The sequence below is a fragment of the Rhinolophus sinicus genome, linkage group LG04 (genome assembly GCF_036562045.2).
Source record: "Rhinolophus sinicus isolate RSC01 linkage group LG04, ASM3656204v1, whole genome shotgun sequence".
NCBI lineage: Eukaryota > Metazoa > Chordata > Mammalia > Chiroptera > Rhinolophidae > Rhinolophus > Rhinolophus sinicus.
The window spans coordinates 75,193,113-75,219,770 of record NC_133754.1 but is presented as its reverse complement, the minus strand read 5'-3'; the positions used below and the strand labels follow the sequence as shown (position 1 = coordinate 75,219,770).

The 26,658-nt window shown below is 37.8% G+C and overlaps 1 protein-coding gene across 1 annotated transcript; it reads right to left on the bottom strand.

Moving 5' to 3' along the window:
- Window positions 1–2,136: 2,136 nt before the first annotated feature.
- MTNR1A (melatonin receptor 1A) lies at window positions 2,137–25,079 on the bottom strand. The gene is made up of 2 exons (XM_019736058.2): window positions 24,711–25,079; window positions 2,137–4,723 (listed from the first exon to the last, which is right to left on the bottom strand). Exons 1-2 carry the CDS (start codon window positions 24,940–24,942, stop codon window positions 3,855–3,857), a joined length of 1,101 nt encoding a protein of 366 aa, XP_019591617.2. The 5' UTR covers window positions 24,943–25,079; the 3' UTR covers window positions 2,137–3,854.
- Between the last annotated feature and the right edge of the window lie 1,579 nt (window positions 25,080–26,658).

The window sequence follows — 26,658 nt, the reverse complement described above, 5'->3', positions numbered from 1 at the left end:
TTGTAGACATATATCCTGAACCCAACTAGGATATGTCCCAACATTTCAGGAATGTGGCACCACAGCTTAGATCACACCCCTCTAAATATTACAATTACCAATCTCTTGGTACACATTTGTTACTGAATTTTTACCATTTGTTATTGGTAATTATATGTACACTGAAATTTTGATTAAATGTGTCTCCATTTTGGCCTTTTCCTATATATTACAAATTTAGTTTGCATTTAATCTTTGGTATTCCAAATGACCTTTGCTAAAATAATTACTCACTTATCAGTAACATAAATATTGAACATAACTAAAATAATTTTCATTTATTCTCTATATTTTCACCAACACACAGTTTTAGATTTACAGAAGTTGTAATTAGTATAGCAAAGCTGGTGTCACTATTGTAGAGAACATAGCACTTTTAGTACAATACAAAATAATTTTTTTAAATGGAGATTATTTTCAAGCATAACAGTAGACAAAAATAAAAGGAAGGGTGAAAAAGAAATTGTGAAAATTATCTTTTTAAAAGAAAAGCCTGCTTAAAGAAGTTTATGTTTAGGTAATTCTCAAATACAATTCAGTAATTTAAACTGACTTGAAATGTATCTATATATTCCAAATGTTTGCTTATTCACTGTGGATATTTAATGATACATCAGGGGCAGTCTAAAAAATATGGTCAAAACTATTTTTCATTACATAACATTCAGGTTGAATGTGCTTACTAAATGAGTAATTATGTATTTAATACCCAAGATTGATTATTCTGTCATATGACTTCCCAGAATATTTAAAATCAAGTAGTTCTGCTGCTTTGTCAAAAAAAAGTCATGTTTATGCATGTAAATGAGTTATACACACAAATATTTAGTAATGAAACATGCAGTTGAGTAGACAAACTGAAATTATTCTTTTCCCCTCCCTGATCTATAGTATGTATTAATTCTTTAGTTTTAAACAAAATAAGCATATTTTATATGATTATAAAGCTTATGAGATATTGGCAATATGTCCCCAACTAATCTGTTGCAGGAGGTATAAGAAATACAGTAACATATTTATAAAAGTAACATTCACTGAGGGCAATAAAGCTCCTACATGATTTAAATCTTCTGTTAGAGATTACAATTGAGGCAAACCCTCCAGTGGTAATATTCAAATGATTTATGAAAATTAGAATGGTCAAATTCTTTGGTCTATCCACTTCAAGTGGATATTAGTGTAGGTACTTAAATTATATAATGCTAGCAATTCATTTTAGAAAGGACAATGATAGATGTTTTACTATCCTTATTCCAATTCAAATGGTCTTGTGTAGACTTTGCCTATCCAGAGTCTCAGATCCCACCAAGTACTTTAGCAAAAAGGTTTTCCCAGTTATAACATCGGTACTGTTTTCAGCCTCACAAAGCTTCCAGCTTAGGCAGTGAAATCCAAGCTTGGCAAATGCAAATATTCATAAAATATGTCAGTGTGCCACTAAAAATGTTATTTCTTTTCATTGCTAACTCTCACATCACCACTAGTATTTCGAAAGACAGAGGGAAGGCTGACAATTATTATATTGGTTAGTAATTTTGATAGATTGAAGAGGTTTACCTTAACAGAGGTTTATAGCTGATTAACACAACTTGGTGGATTTCATGAAAGAGTTGCTTTCTTGATTAGCACAGCACAATCTCCCTCAATGCTATTCATGTACCAATTTGTACGATGCAACAGTCATTTCATTACTAGTGATCTAGTAGTCTTGAAAAAGTTAACCTTCCAAATAGTTTACAAAGTAATTTGTACCTTGGAAAATCAGCAACAACTGATTACACATTTGAGTTTTTCAGGAGAAAAAACACACACATAATTAGCTAAGGACGTTCTGCTTACTAATATTACATTGTAGTGAGCAAACAAGTGATAATGTCTTGAATGCTTACAGGTTGTCTACAATGAGATCCCATTAGAGAAAGTCTGGGCCTTTTACTTTGATCTTTATGAGTTGTTTTTTCATTGTCAATATTTTAACTAGCTAATATTCTGATGATAGTGAAGAAAAACATCTCAAGACTTTAAAGTTACAAACTTGATTTTCAGGGGAGATACTCTACTTGGCAGACAATTTCTAAAGTTCATAGTTTCTGTTCATTTTTTTTTTTTTTTTTGCTGTTGTGTAAATTAAAAAATAATTTTTTGCTGCTGTATAAATTAAAAATATATTTTTTGCTGTTGTATAAATTAAAAAATAATTTTCTTAGAAAATTAAGACATTTTCTAAAGACCAATCATACTACATACAGTTAGTAACACAGTAATTTATTTTCAGCATCCAGAAAAAAGTGTAATGCATTTCAAAAAGAGTTCAGTTAACATGGATAATTTTTTTAAGGTTCAGTTATCTAAAATTTGGAATGTTAATTTAAAAATTATCTCTACTGTTTAATGTTGTTTCTGACTAGAACTTTTCACATAAATGACTTGATAGGTAAAGTTTTAGAGATAACTTACACACACACACACACACCGCCATCACCAACACCATCACCACTGTAAGCTATAATTTAGTGTTTCCCAAAATGCTTAATGAGAAGAATTATCAGACGAACCTTTAAAATAATGAATCCTAGAACTTTCTAAGGAGATTCTGATTATATAGATAAAGAGATATTAGGAAATATATCCAGATCACTTTTTGTCTTATGTATGGAGTTGCAAATCACCAACTCATTCAAGCATATGAGAGTTTGGTTGCAGAACTTTAAAACATGGCTCTAATTTCTTGCAAAGCACTCTATGTAATAAACCTTATAGTAGTCCCAAATAACTGTTTGGGGTAAACTAGAGCCATCGTTTATGAAACCATAATTTGCCCATGCATTTTTTCTTCTTCTAGACTTTTAGTATTATTAAGGCAATCCAAATACTGAAATGAATCATTAAAGCATATTGTTTTGAGATATTTATAAAGGAAAAACTATCTGGTTTAGATACTTAGTTGTTCAAGTAGATTATCAATCTAGAACATATTCAACACTATATCTAAAGTATAGCTCTTAGGTTTTTTGTCATTTTTAACTGAACTGATTAGATGGCTTAATAAATTAACAGAGATCAATTAAAAACAGCTGGTCCGTGACATGAATAATGATATTCAGTGACAAAAATAAGAAGCCAAATGTTTAGTAAAGTTGAATATGTAGCTATTTCTTTAAAATACTATGGTTATTGACAACTGGAAAGGGGCTCTGTCATATAGTTGGCTCTTTATCTAGTTGAATGTGCAACTTTTAATGGAGAATGATAAACATTTATGATCATGACTACCCAATGCTAACACAGCCAATTGAAAACTTTGTAGTGGTTGTTGCTGTTGAATTATTCACTGATTTATATTCAGCCTTTCACTGTGTAATGAGTCACTCACTGCACGAACCCCATTTTGTTCCATTTACTCATTATAAATAAAAGACATCATTTGTTTTCATACTAGAAATCTTTTAAAAGGGGAAGAAAAAAGTAATTATTACACTCGTGGCACTCATTTGCAATTAAAAAGTTTGCACTCTCTTTCTCCAAATGAATATATTCAACACTTTTATTTAAAATTACCCCCTTCTGTCCCTGAAACATATTCTTCAATTAACATATATCTCTCTATGTGTTCTGTGTTTCTCTTGATAAGGAGAATTAGAGACCTGTTCTAAAGGTTGATAGTACGTTTGCTCAGGAAGTATAGAGGCAACCTCTTAAGAACACACGTTTTTTCAACCACGCTGGTTTTCTAGAAATCTGTCAAGAGGGAAGCAAACATGAAAATCAGTAAGACTTTGAGCAGTGTGCATATCATGCCAATAATGCACTGCTTTTTAAACAGAGTCCACCTTTATTGGGTTATTATTGGCCATTAATGGAGAGGGTTTACATTGAACTCTATCTGCTATGTCATTAGAGCTATCCATGAAGAACATCTTGGCTGTACACAGTGAGACTATAATTCTCCTGTATTCCTTCCTGAAATTTTGGTTAAGCACTCCATATATAATTGCATTAAGGCAGCTGTTGAAATATGCCATATAGTAACTGGCCACAAATAGCCACTCTGGGATCCTGGGTACCATGCTGGCAGGATCTGAGGCTACAGCAAGACCAATAAAGTTTAGAGGAGCCCAGCAAACAGCAAAAAGTACAAAAACCACAAACATGGTGACAAAGTTCCTGAAATCCTGTGGTTTCAGTTTGGATTTCTTGTCAGGTTTCACCCTCCATCTGACCTGAAGAACCAGGATCCATATTCTTAGGTAACAGAAGATGACTATGGTCATGGGAACGATGAAATGGAAAACCACAACTGCTGCCGTGTATGCGGAACTGACAGACTGTGCAAATGTACAGGAATAGATCCGCGGGTCATACTGCAGAGTTCCGACACGCAAGTTGGGCATGATTGCAGCAAGTGTCAACATCCATATCAGGAACACGCAGCAGAGGGAATTCTTGTTACTACACAGCTTGTCATACTTGAGACTGTGGCAGATGTAGCAGTAGCGGTTAATGGCAATTCCAGTGATATTGAATATTGAACCGATGACACTCAAGCCCATTAGGAAACCACTAATTTCGCAGTGCAGATATCCCAGGTTCCAACCATTGTTAAATATAGATGTCAGCACTAAGGGGTAGGGGTAAACAGCCACCACCAGGTCTGCAACTGCTAGGCTCACCACAAACATATTTCCTAAAAGAGAAAGGTTTAGAAAATACAGGTTAATACAGGTTTCTCATGGATTGAATTTTCTTTCACAGTTATTTAAAAAAGAGCTGTTTCTGCAACTTGGGTGACTTGACATCGTAGCTACTACCATGTTACAAATGCAGTAGAGGCTATTTTCACCAGGAAGTGAGCCCATTCACTGCCCTTGTCAAATTAATCCCGCTCTTCATAAATACCCACATCCCCAGAATAAGGCATTGCCATCTTCAAAACTTGTTTTTCAAATTGTTTAGTTTCTCTTGTGCTTTAAAAAATCTTGAGTTCAGTATACTCCTGTCACATCTTTTGTTCTGGAATCTTCTACATTACCTGAGAAACCTCATGTCATCTTATTTCCCAAGCCAGCCATGATGTCCTTAAATTCCAGGCCTTCTATCTCTGTCTAGTTCTTCAGTGGTTCTCAAATGGGCCTCTAATTCCTTTTCTTGGAGAGCAATGGATCCTTGTCCATCACATAATAGTTAAGAGAAAAGAAGGTCTGTAATCAGCTGCCTGGTAGAATATTGGCTTTACCACTTACTAGCTATTTAACTGGGGCAAGTGATATTATCTGAACAAACTTTAGTTTCCTCTTCTATAAGATGAAGATAATGATATCATCTTCTTCATAGAGGTATGATGAGGCTTGCATGAGGCAATGTTTGTTAATTGCCGAGCTGTATCTGTCACATGATAAATGCTCAATAAATGTTGGAATTCCACAACACTTTCACCTCATTCTAAAGGAAAAAGCATACTTTTTTTTTTATTTATAAAGAATTTAAAGTACAAAAATTAAACCCTAAATATTCAGGTTAAGTGATAATTTTTTATATTAACATAACTCAACACATTTTAAAACATAAAAAAAGAACTCTAGTCAAATTTTGAGATGCTCAGCAAGTACATTCTTCACTTTGGTGGCTCATTTGCCTTTCTTCCTTTTCCTTGTGCCTTGAATGGCTCCCTTTCCTAACTTTAAAAATACTACCTATTTCCCCAAACCCACATTAAGTAGAAATTCCCTTTGCCCAACTACGTGGAAGAGCTTCCTGTTTTGAAGGTTCCTAAATCACTTTATTTATACCACTTTTAATTTGGATTAAATTATAATAAATTCCATTCAATAAAAACTTATTAAGCGCACATGATAGGTGCTGGAGAAACAGGAATTAACAGACAGGGATCCTATCATCCTTGATCTGAGAAAAGCAAACAAAATTAAAATAGAAAGAAGTACAACAAGAGTATGTACAGAGACGAGGCAGCGAGGAAGGAAATGAGCTAGACAGAGGTGGAACATTCCAGGTGGAGTGACTGTATGTTTTGCCTTTTATTATATTAATTTGTAAATTTGGCTTTCCTATTTTTCCCGAGATTGTCTTCCTCATATTTGTATCCTAAATAGCATTCAGCTGAGACTTTTGTTCAAATGCTTGATGAAGTAAATTAAATACTTATCTCCCAACATCTGAAATAAAATAGACTTTGTATCTAAAGTTCCTATCTGGTTATTTTTACTTCCTCCAAAAAAAAAAAAAATTGCAAAGAAGTGAAGTAAAATAGCAGTCATGACTAAAAAAGACATGGTTTTTGCCATTTGTTTAGAAATTTTGGATAAATTGTCATAAAAACAAATTTGAAAAGTGGTTAAATTAGGCAAAATTAAAGCAATAAAAGCAAATTTATTTTTCCTACAGATAAATTTTAATTACCAATGAAATATTTAAATTCCAAAGTGGGTATATTTTAATGAATTTTGAACTCAACATGTTTAATACTTTAAAAATAAGTAAAATATATGAAAGTAAGCTACAAATTAAGTAGTCATCAAAATGGTACAGTTTTACCCAGGATGCCATGACGACAGACTGGCCAATATAGATTTATTTTTAAAAGAGCTTAAAAATAAGATCACAGGTGATGTCACAGATTTCTTTCATGGCTTTAATCTACTCCGTTGCATTTATTTTGTAGTAGTTGTTTCTTTTCTGTTCAAGTAATTACATTAATTAAATCATTAATTTTCTTTGAACCAATCTCATTTTACAAGTGTTTGAAGAAAAAAATAAGCCATAACCTGTGCAGATGTGATTATCAGGTAGCTCAGCTGGAAGCTTTGTCATATCTGCTGTGTGTGTGTGTGTGTGTGTGTGTGTGTGTGTGTGTGTGTGTGTAGTGTGTGTGTGTGTGGGGGGGGGTGTGGTGTGATATGGGGGTTTAGTTTGTTTGTCTCTTTCCCTTTTCTGTTCCCCTGTCATCTAATATGTGTTAGTAATTAACCTTATATCTCAGTATTTCCGTTACAGGATATCGAATGGGAAATGGGATTCCACTCGATGAATAATGAAAATCAAGCAACGATGAATAAAGAGACTGTATTGTCTTTTGGAGAGAGGGTCAGTGTATTTTCAGTTTTGCTAGGATAGTTGCATTATGTGAGATGAAATCATAATTGTGATGTTTCCCTTATCTGGAACTTAAGTATAGTTAAAAGAGATATATATGGATGCTACATTCCCAAGGGGTGGACTGACTGTGGTGGCTTTGTTTTGTGTCAGTTTAGATAAGCTGAGACTACATTTCCCAGAATTTCCTTCCTGGCATAGTTATGGGTTAGCATGGTCCACAAAGGAATACCGCATGAGATTTGGAAAGTGGAAGAGAAGCAGAAGCCATATTTTCTTTTAATGTTCAGAAGGCTCAAGCAGGGCACTAGGCACTGTGGCATCTCCTTCATTAACTAGTAAAATCTTAGGGGACAGTACAAGAATTTCTTAGCTTGGGCCAGATTCTTATCTCTTACCAGTTATTTTTACTACTTAAAAAATTTTTTTTTAAATCCTATGCTCTGCAAATCTCATGCTGACTTCCATTTGAATAAATACTTCTTTATTACTTTGCTGCTATGTTAATTACAGATAAATCTATCTCCCTATCTACATTGTGCAAAGTTTGAGCTTTTAAGGTTTTCATCAACAATGTTTCTACAGCTCTGGCTATATTGCTCTTAATTTGGTAATAATCACACCTGTGCATTGATTTAACCTGAGGAGGATTAATTTCCTTCTGTGTGCTCTCTTCAAAACGCCGGCGACGGAAGCCTGTTACTATGGCAAGCCTGGTCTCCAGCTGCTTCTGTACATTCTCTCTGTTTCATAGGTCTTCTAGTAGCTGTTGCTAATGCCCTTCCCATATCCCCTTTGCTAGGATGGAGCATTGTCACGCAGGCTCTCAGCTCCTGCTTCCCCACACAAGAATGCAGGATATGGTGAGGCCAAAAGGGAACACCAACGGAGCCACGGATGGGGGATTCATACCACTATAGTCTCGCTGGCGGCTGGGTTGGAGATACAGGAAGCAGGCTCCACATGGTGCGTGATCCGCCGTCCACTTCTCTGCCAACCAACAAACCCTAGCATAGCCACAGCAGTTATATTAGTGGCTAATGTCTAACAGGTAATAGCTGATGGCCACCCAGCCACAGCTGATGGCCATCTACTACCCAAGCCAACATCTTTCCACGTGAGGCTGAGAGCCTGGAAACTGCTCTCTGGGACTCCGTCCACAAGCATTTATCCTTGAAATTTGAATGAGTGTTAGGTAATTCCATTTGCCAGCAGCTGCATCCTTCTCCGGAGAATTGTCCTCAGTTGAACAATAAAAATGACCAACTGACACTGACCAACAGGCCAACCCTCTTGCCTCAAGTGACGGCAACTCTGTGGTTGGATTGATGCCCAGATACTTCAGTCTCATGGGTCAGGCCAAATCTAGGTTTCACCTGAAATACCATTCTTGCATGACTCTCCTCCCCTAGCCTGCTCCCATCACTTCCTTCAGTTCCTCCTGAGAGCCCTCCTGCAATAAAGCATGAGTAATAAACCTAGAACCTGTTCTCAGGTTCTGTTTCTAGGCAACCTAAGATAAACCTTGAGCTCTGTAAAGAGGTTGGGTGGTTTTCTAAAGAGGTCACCAGCTTCTTGGTAGAAAAAGAGGAACTACTTATACATACATACAAACAAACAAACAAACTTTACTGGGTAGAAGTTACAGACTTTAAATGCTTCTTGACATGGCTCTTCAATGTCTTTCATTGAAGATTTGCGTAGATTTGCTTCCAACATCAAACCAACATGTGACTCTATATATGAGCATAGACATCTGTCTCCCTCTAAGAGATTGTGAACTATTTGAGTCTAGGACTGCGGGATCTTTTAATTCTCAGTGACAGCACAGCGCCCGGCACATAATAGGTACTCAGGAATGGTTTGCTGGATGAACTAACGCATCCTTAGACTCTAAACTATAACCATAAAAGCGTAGAAATTAGTTGCTTTTTTGCTCTTATTTGCCAGGATGTTGTTTTTCTCAATAGGCCAATCTTCATTCCTTCTTTCATTTTAGCCTGGACTTCAACTAAGTGGAAAACAAGATTAGACACCCACTGAATCATTGTTCATAAAGATTGAAAAAGAAAACCCTGACTGTGTCTGAACTTTACCATTTAAGTGGTAAACACCGGTTGAAACAGGGAAAAAATATGTCCTTCAGCTACTCTTGGCAACATTTTTTGTTTGTTTCACACAGCAAATCTAAGCAGATCTAAGCAGTCTGGTTTAATGAAGAATCTATTATAAACCTGGTGAGAATAAAAAATTCCATGTTCATAATAAATGTTAATGGTATGACAAGAAAAAACTGAGATGCTGTAAATGACTAAGGAATATTCTCTGGCAGGGCAAGGAAATGTGAAGGGTTTTATTTTTGTACATTAGAGCACACAGGCCACGTCTTACATTGTTGAACTTCAAAGGACTATATATGAGAAACTTGTCTTTTCAGATTATTAGAGATAGTGTGGACAACAAGTTTAGAAACAAAAACATATTTGAATTCCAATCCTGGCTATGCCATTTCCTAAATAGTAAACCAGAGCTTCCCAGAGCCCCAGTCTCTTAACAGGTACTGAATCAAGATGATAATGGCCACAGTGACGATTCAAGAGAGTACGTGGAAAATGGTTGGCTTTGGATAAATACGCATTCCTTACGTTTTGCACTGTGATGACAACATTGTTTCACAGAAGGTTCCTCCACTGGTGAGACAGCCATGGCTGAGGAGGTATCTCCCTGCTCTGATCCCTGCAATCTTGCAGGGGCCTCTTTATAGCGAGTAAGGCTCCTTTTATCCTCCTACCCCTCCAGCCATCAGCCTCTTCCTCTCCCATCAAACTTTTCAAGCAAGGCTGTCTCGATATTTCTCTCCTTTCCCACCAATTTGTCATTTACCTTCCTATAACTTGTGGCTTCTACCCACACCACATCGCTTAAACTTCTCTCCAATCGTCAGTGATAGTCTTACTGACCCCCTTCTCTCAACGTTCATCCTCCTGTAGGTCTCTAAAATATAATGCCCTGTTCATATAATACCTGTGCTTAGACTATCCTGCATGAATAGTACATGATTACATCTAATGTCTTCGCTTTTTCATCCGCTTTACCCCACGTGCCTTCCTGGCTCTGCAGCCTCTTTCTCTCTCCCATTGTGTCTCCACACAATGTGTATCTATTTCATTGTGTCTTCTTTGTCCTACACCTTAACTTGGTGGTGACTCCCTAACGTTGTAAACATAGTTGATGGATAGATTGTCTTAACTATTCCATTAATATAGTATACATGCAGTAAAGGGGACTAAGACTACCTTAAGTCGTTTAAACTTAAGTAACACACATAACACTCTTGCTCTAGCTCAGCTTTCAGTCAGTTTTTAAAGGTGTAAAATTCTGCTAAGAATTCTGCTCATTTTCTACATCTGGTTACTCTTTTCTCAGAAGGGTGCTTTAGGGAGACTTTTGTAATGTGTAAATATCCATGTTATAGCCAGATTGATTCAGCCTTTCATCTTTAAGCTGAACACAAATTACCAATGTCTGCATTATTATTTATTACAAAATGAAGAATGAAACTTTAAAAACAAAAACCTAATACTTTGGCCACATTAACATGTAATCAATAAAAACTGTATTAACTGTATTGGGACTGTAGTCTTTATTTCCTTAGACATGTTCCCCAATTTTGAAGGACTCAGTGAAATCCCAACTTAAATAAATTAATGGCACTTACTAATATCTCTATTTAATTAGAGAAGAGCTCTAAAATGCTAAATTCCAAAAGAGAATGCCTTTTATTATTAAAAATGGTACAATCATAGTATTGCCCTATTTATATACTAAATTAAATAAATGATAAAATAAATGAAAAAAATTAACACTACAAAAGTATAAAATAAGATTCTCATAAAGGTAATTCTTAAAAATTCAAAATTTGACTCTGTTTTTCATGTACTTAGGGAACAAAGGCCTAAAAGTGTTAAATATTATACTCTGCCTTAAAAATAAAAATATGTTCGTCTGTCATAACTGTACACCATGTGTACTATATAACAAATAATTTATTCTACTTCCCAGACTATTATAGTTAAAGCACAATACATTTTAAGTACAGGGTAGCAATCCATATAATCTTTACAACTCTAGTATTGTCCTACATTAACAGGTGAGAAGATAAAACAAGTAATTTGCCAAGGTCACACCTGGTAGATAGCAGAGGTTTTACTCCTGGCCTTCTGATTCTAGAGGCCATTTTCTTCAAAGGAAACATATCACACACACGCACACACACACACACACACACACACACACACACACACAGAAACTGAGTTTATAATAGGACTAATTTTCCATAGATAAAGATGTTTCATATATAAAATGATATGTAAAAACCAATTTTATATATTTAACCTTTCTATATATAAATATAGAAAATACAACCTTTAAAAAAAAGGTTTTTGTTAAAAGAATATGATACCTACACGACCCCCTTCCCCAAAATGAAAATATCTGAGTGTTCAAAAACTCAGATAGAAAAAACAATTAATGGCAAAATAATAGAATAAATAACAAACAGTACAAAATAAATTAAAACTAATTTTTAACAATGGCAAACTCTTAAAAGTAAAAATTAAAATTTAAACCAAATCTTAAATAATAGTGAATTAACTGGAAGAGTGTTTGTCTTGCCACAGAACTGTGTCCCAAGCTCTAAATTTTACTAGACCTGGTACTTAGAAGACATCCAACAACTATTTAAATAAAGAAAAAAAGAAATGAATGCATGAAAGATAAAAGCACATTATTATTTTCAAGATCACAAGAGTATTTTGTATTACGAGATGTGTCAATATTATAAAAGTAAATACAAATTATTGATTATAAATTTTTATTATCTGCCATTTAATAGCTATGTGAGGCAATTTTTTAAAACTTTAAGTTAGCAAAGTGATTCTCAAACCTTATCCAACAGGTGTTTTTTTCAGGCTATATACTTTCTTCAAAAGATACAGGGCCAATATATAGTTCTCAAATACCTATGCTTTGTCTCTATTATTGACTAATTTCTTTGAAGTTGTTTCATTAATTCTGCCTCATGTGGGCAGTAGATTTCCTATTTCCTATTTATTACTTATATTTCTTTCATACTGAGGTAAAAATTCTTTAAAAATTTTTCATGACTATGTACTTTAAACTCCAGCTACCATCCACCAACAAACTTTCAAATTTCTTTTGCAAAGTTTTTCTGCTATATAAACATGTTTCTAGTCTTAAAACTTTGTACTTCATGTCTTTGAAAATTTATTATTTGAAAATTAGAGAACAAAAATTATAGAAGTGCCACGATAGAAAGTAATCTCTTTGAAAGTAGAAGCCATGTTTTGCACAAGCTTAACACAGTGTCTTGCATTTTGACAAATCAACAAGAATTTGTGTTCATTTATATAGTCTGTCTCACACTGTAGGTATGCAATAAATATTTATTTAAATGGATATTGAATAAGTCCCCAAAGTGCTCAATATCAAAGCAGGTAAGTATCCCTTTTAAACCATAAGCTCAACCACTCAAATTCACCCTCAATAGCCTGAATAATATTTAACACCAGTAGATTTAGTTTTTTATTTTCTTGTCCCTTTTTCTAAGACTAATTCCTTTAATGTGATTGCCAAAAGTGTATAGCTCTGTAGAAAAATAAATCTTAGAGCCCCTCAACCAGAAAACCTAGAAGTTTATTCCTCATTTGCAGCATAATTAAATTTCACTAAAATTTCTTGAGCCCTCAGGTTTCTGGTCAACTTGATTAGCAAACCTATTTGAAAGATGAGAAAATTGTGGTGCTGATTAGAAGCCATCTTTACAAAGGAGAGTATATGATTATTGATGATACCATACAAAGTTCTGAGCATGCACAAATGCATTTTTAAAGACAATCCATGAATCACCTCTTTGATAGCCTAGAAAATCCTGAGAGGGTGTGTATTTCTTTTACAGAAGATAGGGCACTTTTGTCAGCTAAGCAACTAAAAAATATTTGGGAAAAATGGGGGAAATTCAAGGCACCTTGTAAAGATCTTACTGTTTACCTCAAATATTCTAGTTATTATTTTTAAAAGATGCTAATAAAGAATGAGCAGAACAAGCTCATTTGTAGAGACTACGTAGATTTAGAATGACTTCTAAGGCAGATATTTTTCAAACCAGATATTTTTTTTTTCAAAAACAACCCTCAACTATTAGTAAGAACTAAAAGCAGGAGGTTACATTTATGACTATATTATCTTTGGTTAACTTTCAAAATTGCCAAGAGAAAAATAATTCTAAAAGTTAACAATATTAGCCCTATCTTATCTATGATTAATTTAATGTGGAAAATTTCTACTTTATTAGATCAATATCTAGAACAGCCAAAAGTCAGACACAAATTCAATTATGTACTTAGGAGTCTGAAACTACTATCCTAAGGTTTCCAGGGGATTCTGGTAATTACTTTAGTAAATTTGGAAAAAAAAATTAGGGTTCCATAATAATGTACTACACAGGCCAGGGAAAAAGTCACAAAACTTAAAACAATGGCTAAGCACACAATGGAAAAAAAATCAACAAAATGTATTAAAAAGTAAAAAATTCACTTGAATCAATAATTTCAAATGTCATGGAGAGCTACAGAAGGAAAACGTTAGCAGTACTAAATATACATATATATTATCAGATTCGAGGTTATATTAAGCACTGACTTCATTAGCTTGAAATCGTTTTCCAAATCTATACATCCAAGTTAGGCCATAACTTTTTGAATGGTAAAATACTTATCTGATATAATTACTGTAGCTTTCAGAGTTGATTCATTTAAATTAGTGAACAACTTGGATACTGAAATAGTCTCTCAAAAGTTGGATATTGAATAAAAAATCTCAGCCCTACTTGCTATGAGGAGATAGTGTTTGTTACAAAGGGGAAAACTGAGACATCAGAGAATATGTGTAATTTGCACAATGTCATAAAAGAGACATAGATCTTAAATCTTCAATTTCTGACCAATGGTCCACTTACTTTAAAATAAACATTTAAGATTTCTGGTCAAGATGGCAGAGTAGCTATGCTTTCCTCCTCTCATAACCACATCAATATTACAACTAAACTACAGAATAACCTGAAGTCTAGCTGAACTGAAGCCCTACAACTAAGGACGTACAGAAGAAGCCACTTTGAGACTGCTAGGAGGGGTAGAGACAAATAATGGGCTGGTCCCACACCTGTGTGTGACCATTAACAATCAAGAGGAACATCTCAGCCACGGAGGTCCCCACCCTCTCAGAGAAGCAAGGGGTTCCATCCCCACACAAGGTTCAATACCAAGGAAAGAAGTTGCCGTAACTTCTGGCTGTGAACAATAGGGGAGATTGTGGCTGAATGAGACTGAGGATGGCTACAGCCCCAGGTGCTCCTCTTAAAAAGCCTGCACATTAACTTACTTGCTGATGGATTCACTCACTCTGAGCTCCAGTGCTGGCAGAGCAGCTCCTCCCTGGAACTGGCAGAAGCCATTGTTTCTTTGTTGAACCCTCCCCCTCTCAGCATGCAAATGCATGTGGCCCTTTATCTGAGTCTCCATCAAACTGGCTATCACCTTTTGTCTGCCCTGCCTTAGTGATGCCCTGAGACTTCACCCAATCCAACTTTCGGAAACATCCAAGCCACTTCCAGTGGCTTTTCTGTATAAACAACCTATCTTAGCTCATGCTATGTACTTTCATAAAATCTCTCAAAGGTTCACAAAACCCAAACAAGCAGCATCTGGCTTTGGCATGTCCTGTACCTCTTGCTGAGCAGCCCTAAGCCCAGCACTAGCTACAGCAGGCCTTGGTTTGTAGCTTGACATCTTGAGGCACCTCCAAACCTAGCGCAGGTGGTGGCCATCTGCAAATTGGACTCAGGTAGAGCACAGCCTGCAGCTGAACTTGGCCCATGGCAGGGCTCCTAGCAGGAGGCTCAGGTCTAGCATGTCCAGTGACCAGCTTCAGACCAAGCCAGAACATCACCCAACCATGCCCAAGTATCACACACCCAAAGGGTAGAGTGGGCAGGCACCAGAGCCCAGCTAAAGTGAATCCTGCTCTATAGTGGCAGCCTCTGCACAGCAGCTCCTCCACTGTAGTCACAGCCATTCCTCACAACCAATCATCCGGAGGGTCAACCCCTCCTATTGATGTAAACATCAACCAAGGCTCAACTACAACAGGAGTGCACACACAAGGGACACACCTGGAGTATGCAGCTCAGGAGACCAGGGAGACTGGGCCACTGAGCCACACAGAACACCTATTACACAAAGCCTCTCTACTAAGACCGGAAGACATAGCAGCCCTACCTAACACATAAAAATAAACACAGGGAGGCACCAAAGTGGCGAGACAAAAAAACATTTCCCAAATAAAAGAACAGAACAAAGCTCCAGAAAAAGAGCTAAACAAAATAGAGACAAGCAATCTTTCAGATGCAGAGTTCCAAACACTGGTTATAAGGATGCTCAATAATCTCAGGGAGAACTTCAACAAAGAGATAGGAAATACAAAAATGGAGGTAGAAAACATAAAAAAAGAACCAACCAGAAATAAAGAATACAATAACAGAAATGGAGGCTTCATTACAGGGAATCAACAGTAACTTAGATGAAGCAGAGGATCGAATCAGTGATTTAGAAGATAAAGTAGCATAAAACACCCAAACAAAACAGCAAAAAGAAAAAAGCATCCAAAAAAAATGACGACAGTGAAAGGGGCTTTTGGGACAACATCAAGCATACCAACATTCACATGATAGGGGTACCAGAAAAGGGAAGAGAGAGAGTAAGGAATTGAAAACCTATCTGAAGAATAATGACGGAAATTTCCCCTACCTGGTGAAGGAAATAGACATACAAGCCCAGGAAATGCAGAGAGTCCCAAACAAGATGAACCCAAATAGGCCCACACCAAGACACATCATAATTAAAATGCCAAAGTTTAAAGACAAAGAGAGAATCTTAAAAGCAGCAAGAGAAAAGCAGTTAGTTACCTACAAGGGAGCTCCCATAAGACTGTCAGCTGATATCTCAACAGAAATTTTCAGGCCAGAAGGGATTGGCAGGAAATGTTCAAAGTGATGAAAAGCAAGGACCTACAACCAAGATTGCTCTATCCAGCAAGGCTATCATTTAGAGTCAAAGGACAGATAAACAGTTTCCCAGAGAAGAAAAAGCTAAATAAAGTAGTTCATCACCACCAAATCAGTATTACAAAAAATGTTAGAGGGACTTCTTTAAGAGAGAAACAATGATCAAAATTATGAATAAAATGGCAATACTACATATCTACCAACAATTATTTTCAATGTAAATGGATTAAGTGCTTCAATCAAAAGATAGGGAGGCTGAACAGATTTAAAAAAATAAATAAATAAAAACAAGACCCTTACATATGCTGCCTACAAGAGACTCACTTCAGATAGAAAGACGCACACAAACTGAAAATAAAGGGATGGGAAAAAGATATTTCATAAAAATGGAAACAAGCAAGCAAACAAAAGCTGGGGTAACAATACTTATACCAGACAATATAGACTTTAAAGTAAAGGGTCTAACAAGAGACAAAGTACCCAGCAATTCCACTTCTGGGTATTTATTGGAAGAAATCCAAACACTACTTCGAGGGGACATGTGCATCCATATGTTCATTGCAGCATTGTTTACAATGGCCAAGGTATGGAGGCAACCTAGGTGTTCATAGATGGATGAATGTTTATAGAGTAGGTGGTACATATATTCAATTAAATATTGCTCGGCCATGGAAGAGAACGGATTCTTGACATCTGCAGTGGCATGGATGGACCTGGAAGGTATTGTGCTCAGTGGAGTAGGTCAGGCAGAGAAAGACAGATGCAATGTGATTTCACTTACATGTGGAATCCTAAGAACAAAATAACCAAAGAAAACAGAGACAATCTCATAGATTCAGAGAACACTTTGATGGTTGTCAAGTGGGAGGAGGGTTTGGGGGATGGGTGAAAAAAGAGAAGGGATTAAGAAGTACAAATTGGTTGTTACACAGTAGTCATGGGGATGTAGGGTATAGCATAAGGAATATAGTCAATAATATTGTAATCACTATGCATGGTGTCAGATGGGTACTAGATTTATCAGGGTGATAGATGGGAGGGTTGTGGGACAGGGTAAAAAGGTGAACTTGTAGTTACAAAATAGTCATGGGGATGTAAAACATAGGGAATATAGTTAATAATATGGTAATAACTATGTATAGTTCTATGTGGGTACTAGACTAATCAGAGGGGTCATTTCTTAAATTATGTAAATGTCTAACCACTATGCTATACACCTGAAATTGATATAAAATAATATTCAATGTCAACTGTAATTGAAAAATTGAAAAAGGGGGGAAAGTGAGGAGGAATAAGAGGTTCAACTTTCCAGGTTCAAAAACCAATAAGTCATGGGGATGTAATGGACAGCAAGGGGAATATAGTCAATAATATTGTGATAACGTGATAGAGTGTCAGATGGTTGCTGGAGTTATCATATTAATCACTTCTTTAGGTATATAAATGTTGAATGGCCATGGTGTATACCTCATTTTATAGAAATGAGCATATAAAAAATAAAAACAATCTAAGAGAATCAATCATAAAATGCATCCAGGTCCATCCATGCCAATGTTGAATAGCCATGGTGTATAATAGCAAACTATTATAATATTGTATGCTAGCTATATTTTAATAAAAATATATAAATTCATTTAAAAAGAAATGAGCATAATAAAAATAAAAACAATCTAAGAGAATCAATCATAAAATGCATACCGATAACATAATAATGTCATTACTTATATAGTATTTTATAATTTCAAAGTGATAAGTAGATGGATGGATGGATGGATGGATGGATGGATGGATGGATGGATGGGCAAAATCTAAGTTTATCTTCCTAGCATCCTTGTGAGATAAGTAGCCCCATCGGACAGATGGAGAAACTTAGGCTCAGGGACATTGAGTAACTGGTCCCAAAACATAGTACAAATAAAGGTACTGCAGGTTTAAGACTCATCCTGGATCTTCTGATTTCAATTCCTAAGCTCCTTCCACTGGGTTGTGTACTGGGATACTGTAATGATCACTTATCTGTGAATTTTGGGTTTTAGTCTTCTTATCTACCTGAGGAGGTTGTTACAAGGACAAATAAAACAAAATTTGGGAAAGTGCTTTGAAAACTGTAAATTGCTCTGTGTGCAAAAGTACAAACCACTAGACATTCTAAACAAGAAAATAAGTTATTTTTGTACACTATCCACAAAAATCAGATCAAATTAGCTATCTGTGAAAAGTGGAATTCTATTGGTTTTCTTCTACTTTAATTTTCTTAAGCTTGAAAAGTGTTTCAAATACAGATTAGTAAATAAATTAAAAAAAATAAAATTGTAGAATTGAAAAACTAAATTCCTTTAATAATTAAGGTTGCTTTGATACGGGTGCTATAAAACACTCATATTTGAAATGGAAATGTTCACCAAAAGATGTCCAGCAGTTTTTGGAAAATCAATTATGGACCAGAACCATAAAAACAGTCTTAAGTTTTATGATAAACAGTTTAGATTTACAATTAAGACACCAGAATAGATTGTTGAGGAATTCTGTATATCTCTTCCAATTGCCCATACATATCCCAGAAGTTAGAGCTTTGCTATAATTTTATTTACCTAGCATCTGAAGTCCATGGATATTAAGTACATCACAGAAAAGCATCATTTACAGTGAGAAGAGAATATAAGATGCAACATGAATCTTAATGGAAAAAAGAAAATTTCTAAAAGGATAAAATGATTCAAAAGTATTGTCTAAAATGTGTTGTTTTTCCTTTGGGTTTGGACAATTGGTTCATATATGGGTATTTTGTTTTATGTTTTTGGCTTTAAAGATCCCACAGAACTGGTTTTTAAATCACCAGTAAACCATGTGACTAGCCACACTTATGACCTCAATACAGACATCCTGAATTGATATTGCAGGAGAGGTAGTTTGAGTCTTTACTTTAAAAACACTTATAAGCTGGTGAAATGCTTATCTTCCTTCTGCCTTTGAACACCTAAGTGAGAGTGACGTACTCACTCCAGTGAACCCTACTGTTCTTTAAATGTGTATTGTTGCACACTGAATGGCCAGGCTAGATACCTATTTAGGCTGCGCCTCTTAAGTGGTTACATTTTGACAGGGTCTCTTCAGGCCTAGAAGAGCCTAACTCTCCCCATGGCCCACCCAGAGGTATGAAAGTTGGCCGACCCAGGGGGTTTGCTCAATCACAGACACTGCTGGCCAGCTCAATATAAGCATCCCCAGCTCATCCTACCCAAATACCAGAAGCTGCATATATCCCAGAGAAGTAGTCCATCATTTCTCAACCAGAAAGAGTCCCACCAAAAGAGGCTTAAATTTGCTATGCAGTTGGTCACTTCATTTTCTTCCAAGAAGGGAAAACTATATGGGGCATTTCTAAAACAGGAAAACAAAGCAGAGAAACTTTCTCTAGCAGTTAAATGATAAGTGAACCAGAAAGTTTAGGGCAAGTGAGGCACACTTTCATAAGGACACACTTTCCTAGGTCTATGATGCTTATTATTATTATATACATATATGTCATTATAGCCACAATTCTTATTGCTACTCAATTTCGTAGCATTATAATCTCCAAATTCAGAGTGAGTTTAATAATCATGTAAATCAAAGGACACTATGGTTGGAAGGGATTCACAGATATTTCCAACCCCATCATTTTGCTGATGTGAAAACAGTCCTGAGACATGATGACTCATCTACAACCACAGATCCATTCAGTAAAGAAGCTCTAGACTCTACGTTCTGGATTTATTCTCTGTACAAGCTCCTTCCACAGTTGTTTGCAGGATCTGATATGTTTGTCCCTAACACAGGAGCACTTGACTGGTGAGCAGCTGCATATACTTACATTTGTTTCCACCGCATCCTTGAGGCTAAATTCACCCTCTATCATCATGTCTTGTTCCTGAGACCTCTCCTGACATTTCTGAGGTTGCATGTGAAGCTTCCATTGGTCCCTTCCACACTACTTTTTCCTATTCTCCCAAGATCCCGAGAGCTTCAGAACTCAGAACAAGGCTGGTTGATTTCAGGGTCTCACGAGTCACAGGTGGCCCAAAAGTTCTGAGTATTGTTTCAGCCATAGTGGTTTGGATGATTTTGTGAGACAGCTTAAGAGCCAAAATATCATGTAAAGTCTTCTTTTAAGAAATCTGTAAGTAGAGAGAGATCCAAATGGCAGAGTAGATAAACACTGTGCCTGCTTCCTTCCATGAACACATTAAAATTAAAAGTAAGTTACAGAACAATCAACCTAGAGGACCATCTGAAGTCTAGCTGAACAGAAGTTTTATAATTAAGAATACAGAGGAGCCATTCAAAACTGGAAAAAGGGGTGTAGACGAGAAACTGGCTGTCCCCAAACCTCTGTGTGGTGGTTGAGAACGAGGGATATCTCAGCCATGGAGATTCTCCCTGGAGAAGCAAGACCCCAGCTCCACACCAGTCTCCCCAGTCCAGAGTATTGGTGCCTGGAAGAGGAGCCCCCACATCTGACTGAAAACAGTGGGGATTCTGACCATCTGGTTGGGACAGAAGGCTGCGGGAAACCCAGATGCCCTGTTAAATGTCCTATGCACAGACTCTCACACTCCCAGACACTCACCCTGAGCTCCAGCAAAGGGACGGTGACTTGGGAGGCATTGGAGGCATGGAAGCGTGGGATGGGTGGGAGGGGGCGATGGACAGGCTGAGGTGTGTGGCTTCAGGGCAGGGCTGCAGGACAGTCACTGTTTTTCCCTGGGTGGTGTCTTCCTCCCATGCAGCCTGCAGAGAGGTGCCATCTTTCCTGTGCTGAGCCCACCCCTAGGGGCCAAATTTGAATGTGATTGGCCTGGTGAGCTCCGTTGTTCCATCCTGCTGACTCAGCGGGGAACCCACCTCACCCAACTCACCCAATGCCAGAGGCACTTTCTCAGGGAGCAGCCAGCTCCACTCACATTATCATTATCTTTAGGTATGTAAATGTTGAATAACAATGGGGGTACCCCTGAAACATAATATTGTATGTTAGCTATGTTTTTAATAAAAATCTTTTTAAAAAAGAAATCTGTGAGTGAACTTCTAGAATATGACATGCTTATAAGTTCAGGGCTCTCTTTTTCTCTGATGCACAACAGACACACTCAGGAAACTGAGTTACAAGTATGATCTCTACTAAGAGATTGAATATAATTATGGTGATTAAAGAATACTGGAGGCCAATGAATAAGAAACAGGCATGGGAGAGAAGAAAAGAGAAGACAAGAGAAGAGAAGGGAAAAGAAAGAAGGGGAAAGAGAAACACAATCAGAATACAGCAAACAGAATGGTCAAGGGCTTAATCAAGATAGCTATGAACATGTTCAATGGGACCTACACTGGAGTATTGATAAACTGATGGTGAGTGTGGCCAAAGGTAATGGAGAAGGCAGTGAGCTTCAGCCTACGTTACCTGAGCAATGGATACAAGCAAAGAGTCAAGTTCAGCACAGGCAACAATCTGCTGGTGGATGGTAAAAGAGAAAAAGTTCAGGTTAGCTACAAGAATGTAGTATTCTATAGACTGCCATCTCAAAAAATTGTTTAGCAAATAACAAAATATAAAGTAATGTGGTAGGAGCACTTTTCATAAGTTCTTTGTCATATAACAGAAATAGAATTGTTCCAAGCATGTGAATATTTTTTTTTTTTTTTTAATGAAAGGTTCTGCAGATTCGAACTTCCCAACTGCTGCAATTGTTTATAGCAATCACGTAGAGTGAGCTCCAGGGCCAAGCTCTGTGGCTTAAACCCTGCTCCACTACTTCGGTGGGTATGGCCAATCTGTGTCCTTGTTCCTCCCTGTAAAGAGGGTAACAATGGCACCCCACCACATGGCTGCTCTGAGGATTCAGTTAACATGGTTCTCCAAAGTGTGTCTAGTCCGTAGAAAGCTGCTTTTATTGCTAGGAGAAAATGGGACTCTTCTTTTTTTTTTTTCTTTGAGGGTACAAAGAGTGGGCACTGGACAGGTCAAAACAAAAGCCCTATTATTGAACCCTAATCCAAGGAATCAAAACAATCAGTAATACAATGAGATTGCAAAGCAGATTAATACGTAATCAGAGCCAGCATTTCCAGAACCCAGTATACAGGGAGCAGTGGAGACTGGTAGGAAATCAGCGATGGTGAGAAAGCAGGCTTCTCTCACAGCTTTGCTCCTGGGATGAGATGGATAATTCTCAAACCATGCTCATAGCACTGGGTCTTCTCATACTCTTTCTTTCTCTGTCTCTTTCTCTCTTCCTCTCTCTAATTCAACAAATTTACATTGAAACAACAACAACAACAACAACAAAAAACAACCCTCAAAACAGTTCACCTATTTCTCCCCCTTCCCTCCACCTTGCATCTGGCAACCACCAATTTTTTCTTTGTATCTATGACTTTGGTATTTATTTATTTATAGATTACATATATAGAAGAGATCACATGGTATTTGTCTTTCTTTGTCTGACTTATTTCACTTAGCATAATACCTTAGAGGTGCATCCATGTTGTCACAAATGGCAAGATTTCATTCTCTTTTATGGCTGGATAACATTCCATTGTAAATATACCACAATTTCATTATCCACTCATCCATCAATGAATACAGCTTGTTTTCATATCTTGGCTCTATAAATAATGCTGCAGTGAACACGGGGGTGAAGATATGTTTTGAAGTTAGTGTTTTCATTTCCTTTGGAAAAATACCCAGAAGTGGAATTGCTGGGTCCTATGGTAGTTCTATTTTTAATTTTCTAAGGAACCTCCATACTGTTTTCCATAGGGGCTGCACCAATTTACATTCCCACCAACAGGGCACAAGGGTACCTTTTTCTCCACATCCTCACCAACACTTGTTATTTCTTCTTTTTTAATAATAGCCATTCTTAACAGGTGTGAGGTGATAGCTCGTTGTGGTTTTGATTTGCATTTCCCTGATGATTATTGATGATGAGCATCCTTTTATGTACCTGTGGGTCGTTACATCTTCTTTGGCAAAACGTCTATTCAGATCATCTGCCCATTTTTTAATTGGATTTTTTTTTTTTTTGCTATTGAGTTGTATGAGTTCTTTATACATTTTTAGATGTTAGCCTCTTATCCAATCATTTGCAAATATTTTCTCCCGTTCAATAAGTTGCCTTTTCATTTTGTTGATGGTTTCCTTTGTTGTGCAGAAGCTTTTCAGTTTCATGTAGTCTCAGTTGTTTATTTTCATTTTTGTTGTTTTTGCTTTTGGCGTCAGACTGAAAAATATCATCACTAAGACCTATGCCAAGGAGGTTCCTACCTATGCTTTCCTCTGGGAGCCGCTTCTTGAAGGCAGAATTCCTCTAGCTTAACTCAATCACCTAGGAAGTGAGGTTATTCAATGGACTAACTCAATTCAATTCATGTTATCAGGTGCTTATTAATTAGTTCTTAAACTATGCATGGTCTCAAGCAATACGGAAAAAAGTGGGGGGGGGGGCTCCTAGAAATTACATCATTGATCAGCTACTCGGTTAGAACAAAAATATTGCTTTTGACAAACATGTAATTGCATCATTCCTTCTCCTCCCCATATCCATTTCCATAAATTTGCCTACAAATAAAGAGCTAGGTACCTAACCGTTTAGAGATCTGAACATCCCGTGTCCTATGGACAAATAGTCCTCAGGCTCCCATCCAGAATAAACCAATTTCAATTCATTGCCTGGAATAAAAATCAAGTTTATCTCAGCACGAAATTAGCTTTAGTGGTATATTACATGTAAATACACCCTTTATTACAACAATGTCTATTTTTAAAATGTAAACTTGTTTAACTTGGAGGAATAATTGTCACTTTCCCAAACATGTTTAGAAGCTTATCACTCTTTTTAAATTGTATGCCAAAAACTGAAAACTACTGCTGACAACAAAACTGAAATAAGTGCAGTATCTTTTTACCAGCTTATTTTTTCTCATATTTTCACAAAGTTGGGCAAATAAATTATGCGTAAAACCAAGCAGTTGATAAGTTGGTTATCTGATTTGAAAGGGCTTCTTGAGGAATTTTCTGCAACCTGCATCAAGTGCCTTTCAATTTAAGAAACCTCAGAAACTGAAAACTATAGTGGGTATTTCCCCTAAAATAAAAAGAACGCGACTGTGCCCAAATTTTCTACCCTTTAGTGACTGAAGAGTTCTGTTTAATGAATAAGCATCTTTGACAGGCAGGATAAAGGTAAGCAAGCCTGATGGTCTCTATTAGGAAAAATTACTCCAAATCCTCAGTTTTTAAGAAAAGAATTGAACTTTTCTTAGGAAAAGTTCAACTGACAGCTGGGGGGTGCTGCGTTCTGGAAAGGTGGCCAGAAAGGGGAGAAGCTGCCATCGGGTGAAAGTTGGGGGCTGCCCGTCCAGCCTGCCCGGCCCCGGGAGCCCCTACCTGCGTTCCTCAGCTTCTTGTTCCGATACACGGACAGGATGACCAGGAGGTTGCCCACGACGTCCACCACGATGGTGAAGATGAGGATGAAGGCGAGCGTGGAGGCCAGCCACGAGGGTCGCGGCCGCGCGTCCCCACCCCCGCCGCCGGGCGCCTGCTGCGAGGCGTTGAGCAACGCACTGCTGTTCCCCTTCAAGGTCCCGCCCGGCGCGCCCCATGGCCGTCCGGCCATCGCGCGGCCCGGGAAGGCGACCCCGGCTCCACCGCCCTTGCAAGTTACTGGAGGGCGGCGTGATCCCGCTCCTCCACTGATATGGCTCCTCGGGCCTTCCCGCGTCCACTCTCCATCCCAAATGTTGCTTCGTAGCCGCCCTGCGGGCTCCACCGCCTCCCCTCGGCGGGACTCTGCACCTGCAGCCCCAGCCTGGTAACACCTGGCGTCAGCCTTCAGTTCGGGGTCCTTGGATTACAGGGCTCAAGACCAGAACCCTGCGCTACGTGCGGACAGCGCCCCCGTGCGGGTTGCCTGGGCCCAACCGCCTGCCCCATAAGGGAGCAGGGAGTCCAGAGAAGCCTTGGTAGGGAAGGTCGTGATTCCGTTCATCGTGTTTTCGCTCTGGGACATTTCACCAAGCAGGGCCAGACTGCATGGGCTCCAACCCTACCTCGGATTGAGGCTCGTTCATTAGCCACCATGTGCCCCAGTGTCCTTATTTGTGAATTGGGAGTCAAAGAGTATCTAACTTATCTAACGTATAGATAGTAAGAGGTGGGGAAAAAAGAAAAAAATCAAGGAACGTTCTCAGTGAGGTATCGCACTGTCCATGAAACAGAAATCATTTTCCCAGCTCCCCCCCGCGCTCCACCCCACATACTGTCATCCGTAATTTTGATCATCTTTCCCAACAACTACTTTTCTTTTGAGGTTTCTAGAAAGCTGTCCTTAAGACTCCAAGTTCTTGTCCTTAACTTCTGTGCAGCCCCGCTGGCTTCCCCGGGTAATCAGAACAAGAATGGAAGAAAGAAGTTGCTGGTTTGAAATGACAGAAGATGGCACTGGCCTGCTGATTCAGAGCAACTATAAACTTTTCGTTGCGCTTTCAAATATCATAGACTGAAGTTTCAAATTAGCCACAACCTTGCTTCTATAGCCACACTGAGGCAGTTCTCTCCGAGATTTCTTCCCAGAGCAGTACAGGTCCTAAACACATTTAGCTATCAAATCTGCCAAGCTCTCCCTGCAGACATCCAAGCCTATGTTTGGCACATACTCACCCTATAGCTTTTAAAAATAACTTCACTTGACCTTTGAAAGTGTCCACGAATTCTACAACCTCAATTCTACCAGCCACCAGGCTTTGGGAGTCATTCCATAGGTGTTTGCCATGTGGCAAGGCAAGCCTGGACCTTTCCAACAAAGCAGCCAAAGAATGGTACTTACCAAGGAAATACATAAATCCACCTGTGTCTGAGGTGACTACAGCTTCCACTTTCCCCTTTGTAACTTTCCTATATCCATGTCTTCACGGTAAAGTACTAAATTAAAATCAATTTCCTTTCATTCATTAATGTAGTTGTTGGTAAATATTTTATGTACTTGGCACCATGCTCAAAACATAGTCCTTAACCTGCAAATAGCAGTGTCATGCAGGGACTCTGGTCCTGCTCCCGGCATAAGAACGCAGGACATGGAGAGGCCAAAAAGGAACACCCACGGAGCCATGGATTAGGGGTTCATACCACTTTATTCTCGCTGGCGGCTGGATTGGAGATATAGGAAGCAGGAGTCACACGATCTGCAATCTGCAGTCCACTTCTCTGCCACCCAACCAACCAACTTGCTAGCGGCAATCCATGCTTGCTAGCTGAGCCACAGCAGTTGTATCAGTGGCTAATGGCTAAACTGGGTACAACTGATGGCCAACGAGTCACAGCTGATGGCCAACTA

Coding starts and splice junctions, on each gene's coding strand:
- MTNR1A (XM_019736058.2), bottom strand. CDS start 24,942: ATGGCCGGACGGCCATGGGGCGCGCCGGGCGGGACCTTGAAGGGGAAC. Junction 4,724..24,710: donor CAAGAAGCTGAGGAACGCAG/GTAGGGGCTCCC, acceptor TTTCTCTTTTAG/GAAATATGTTTGTGGTGAGC.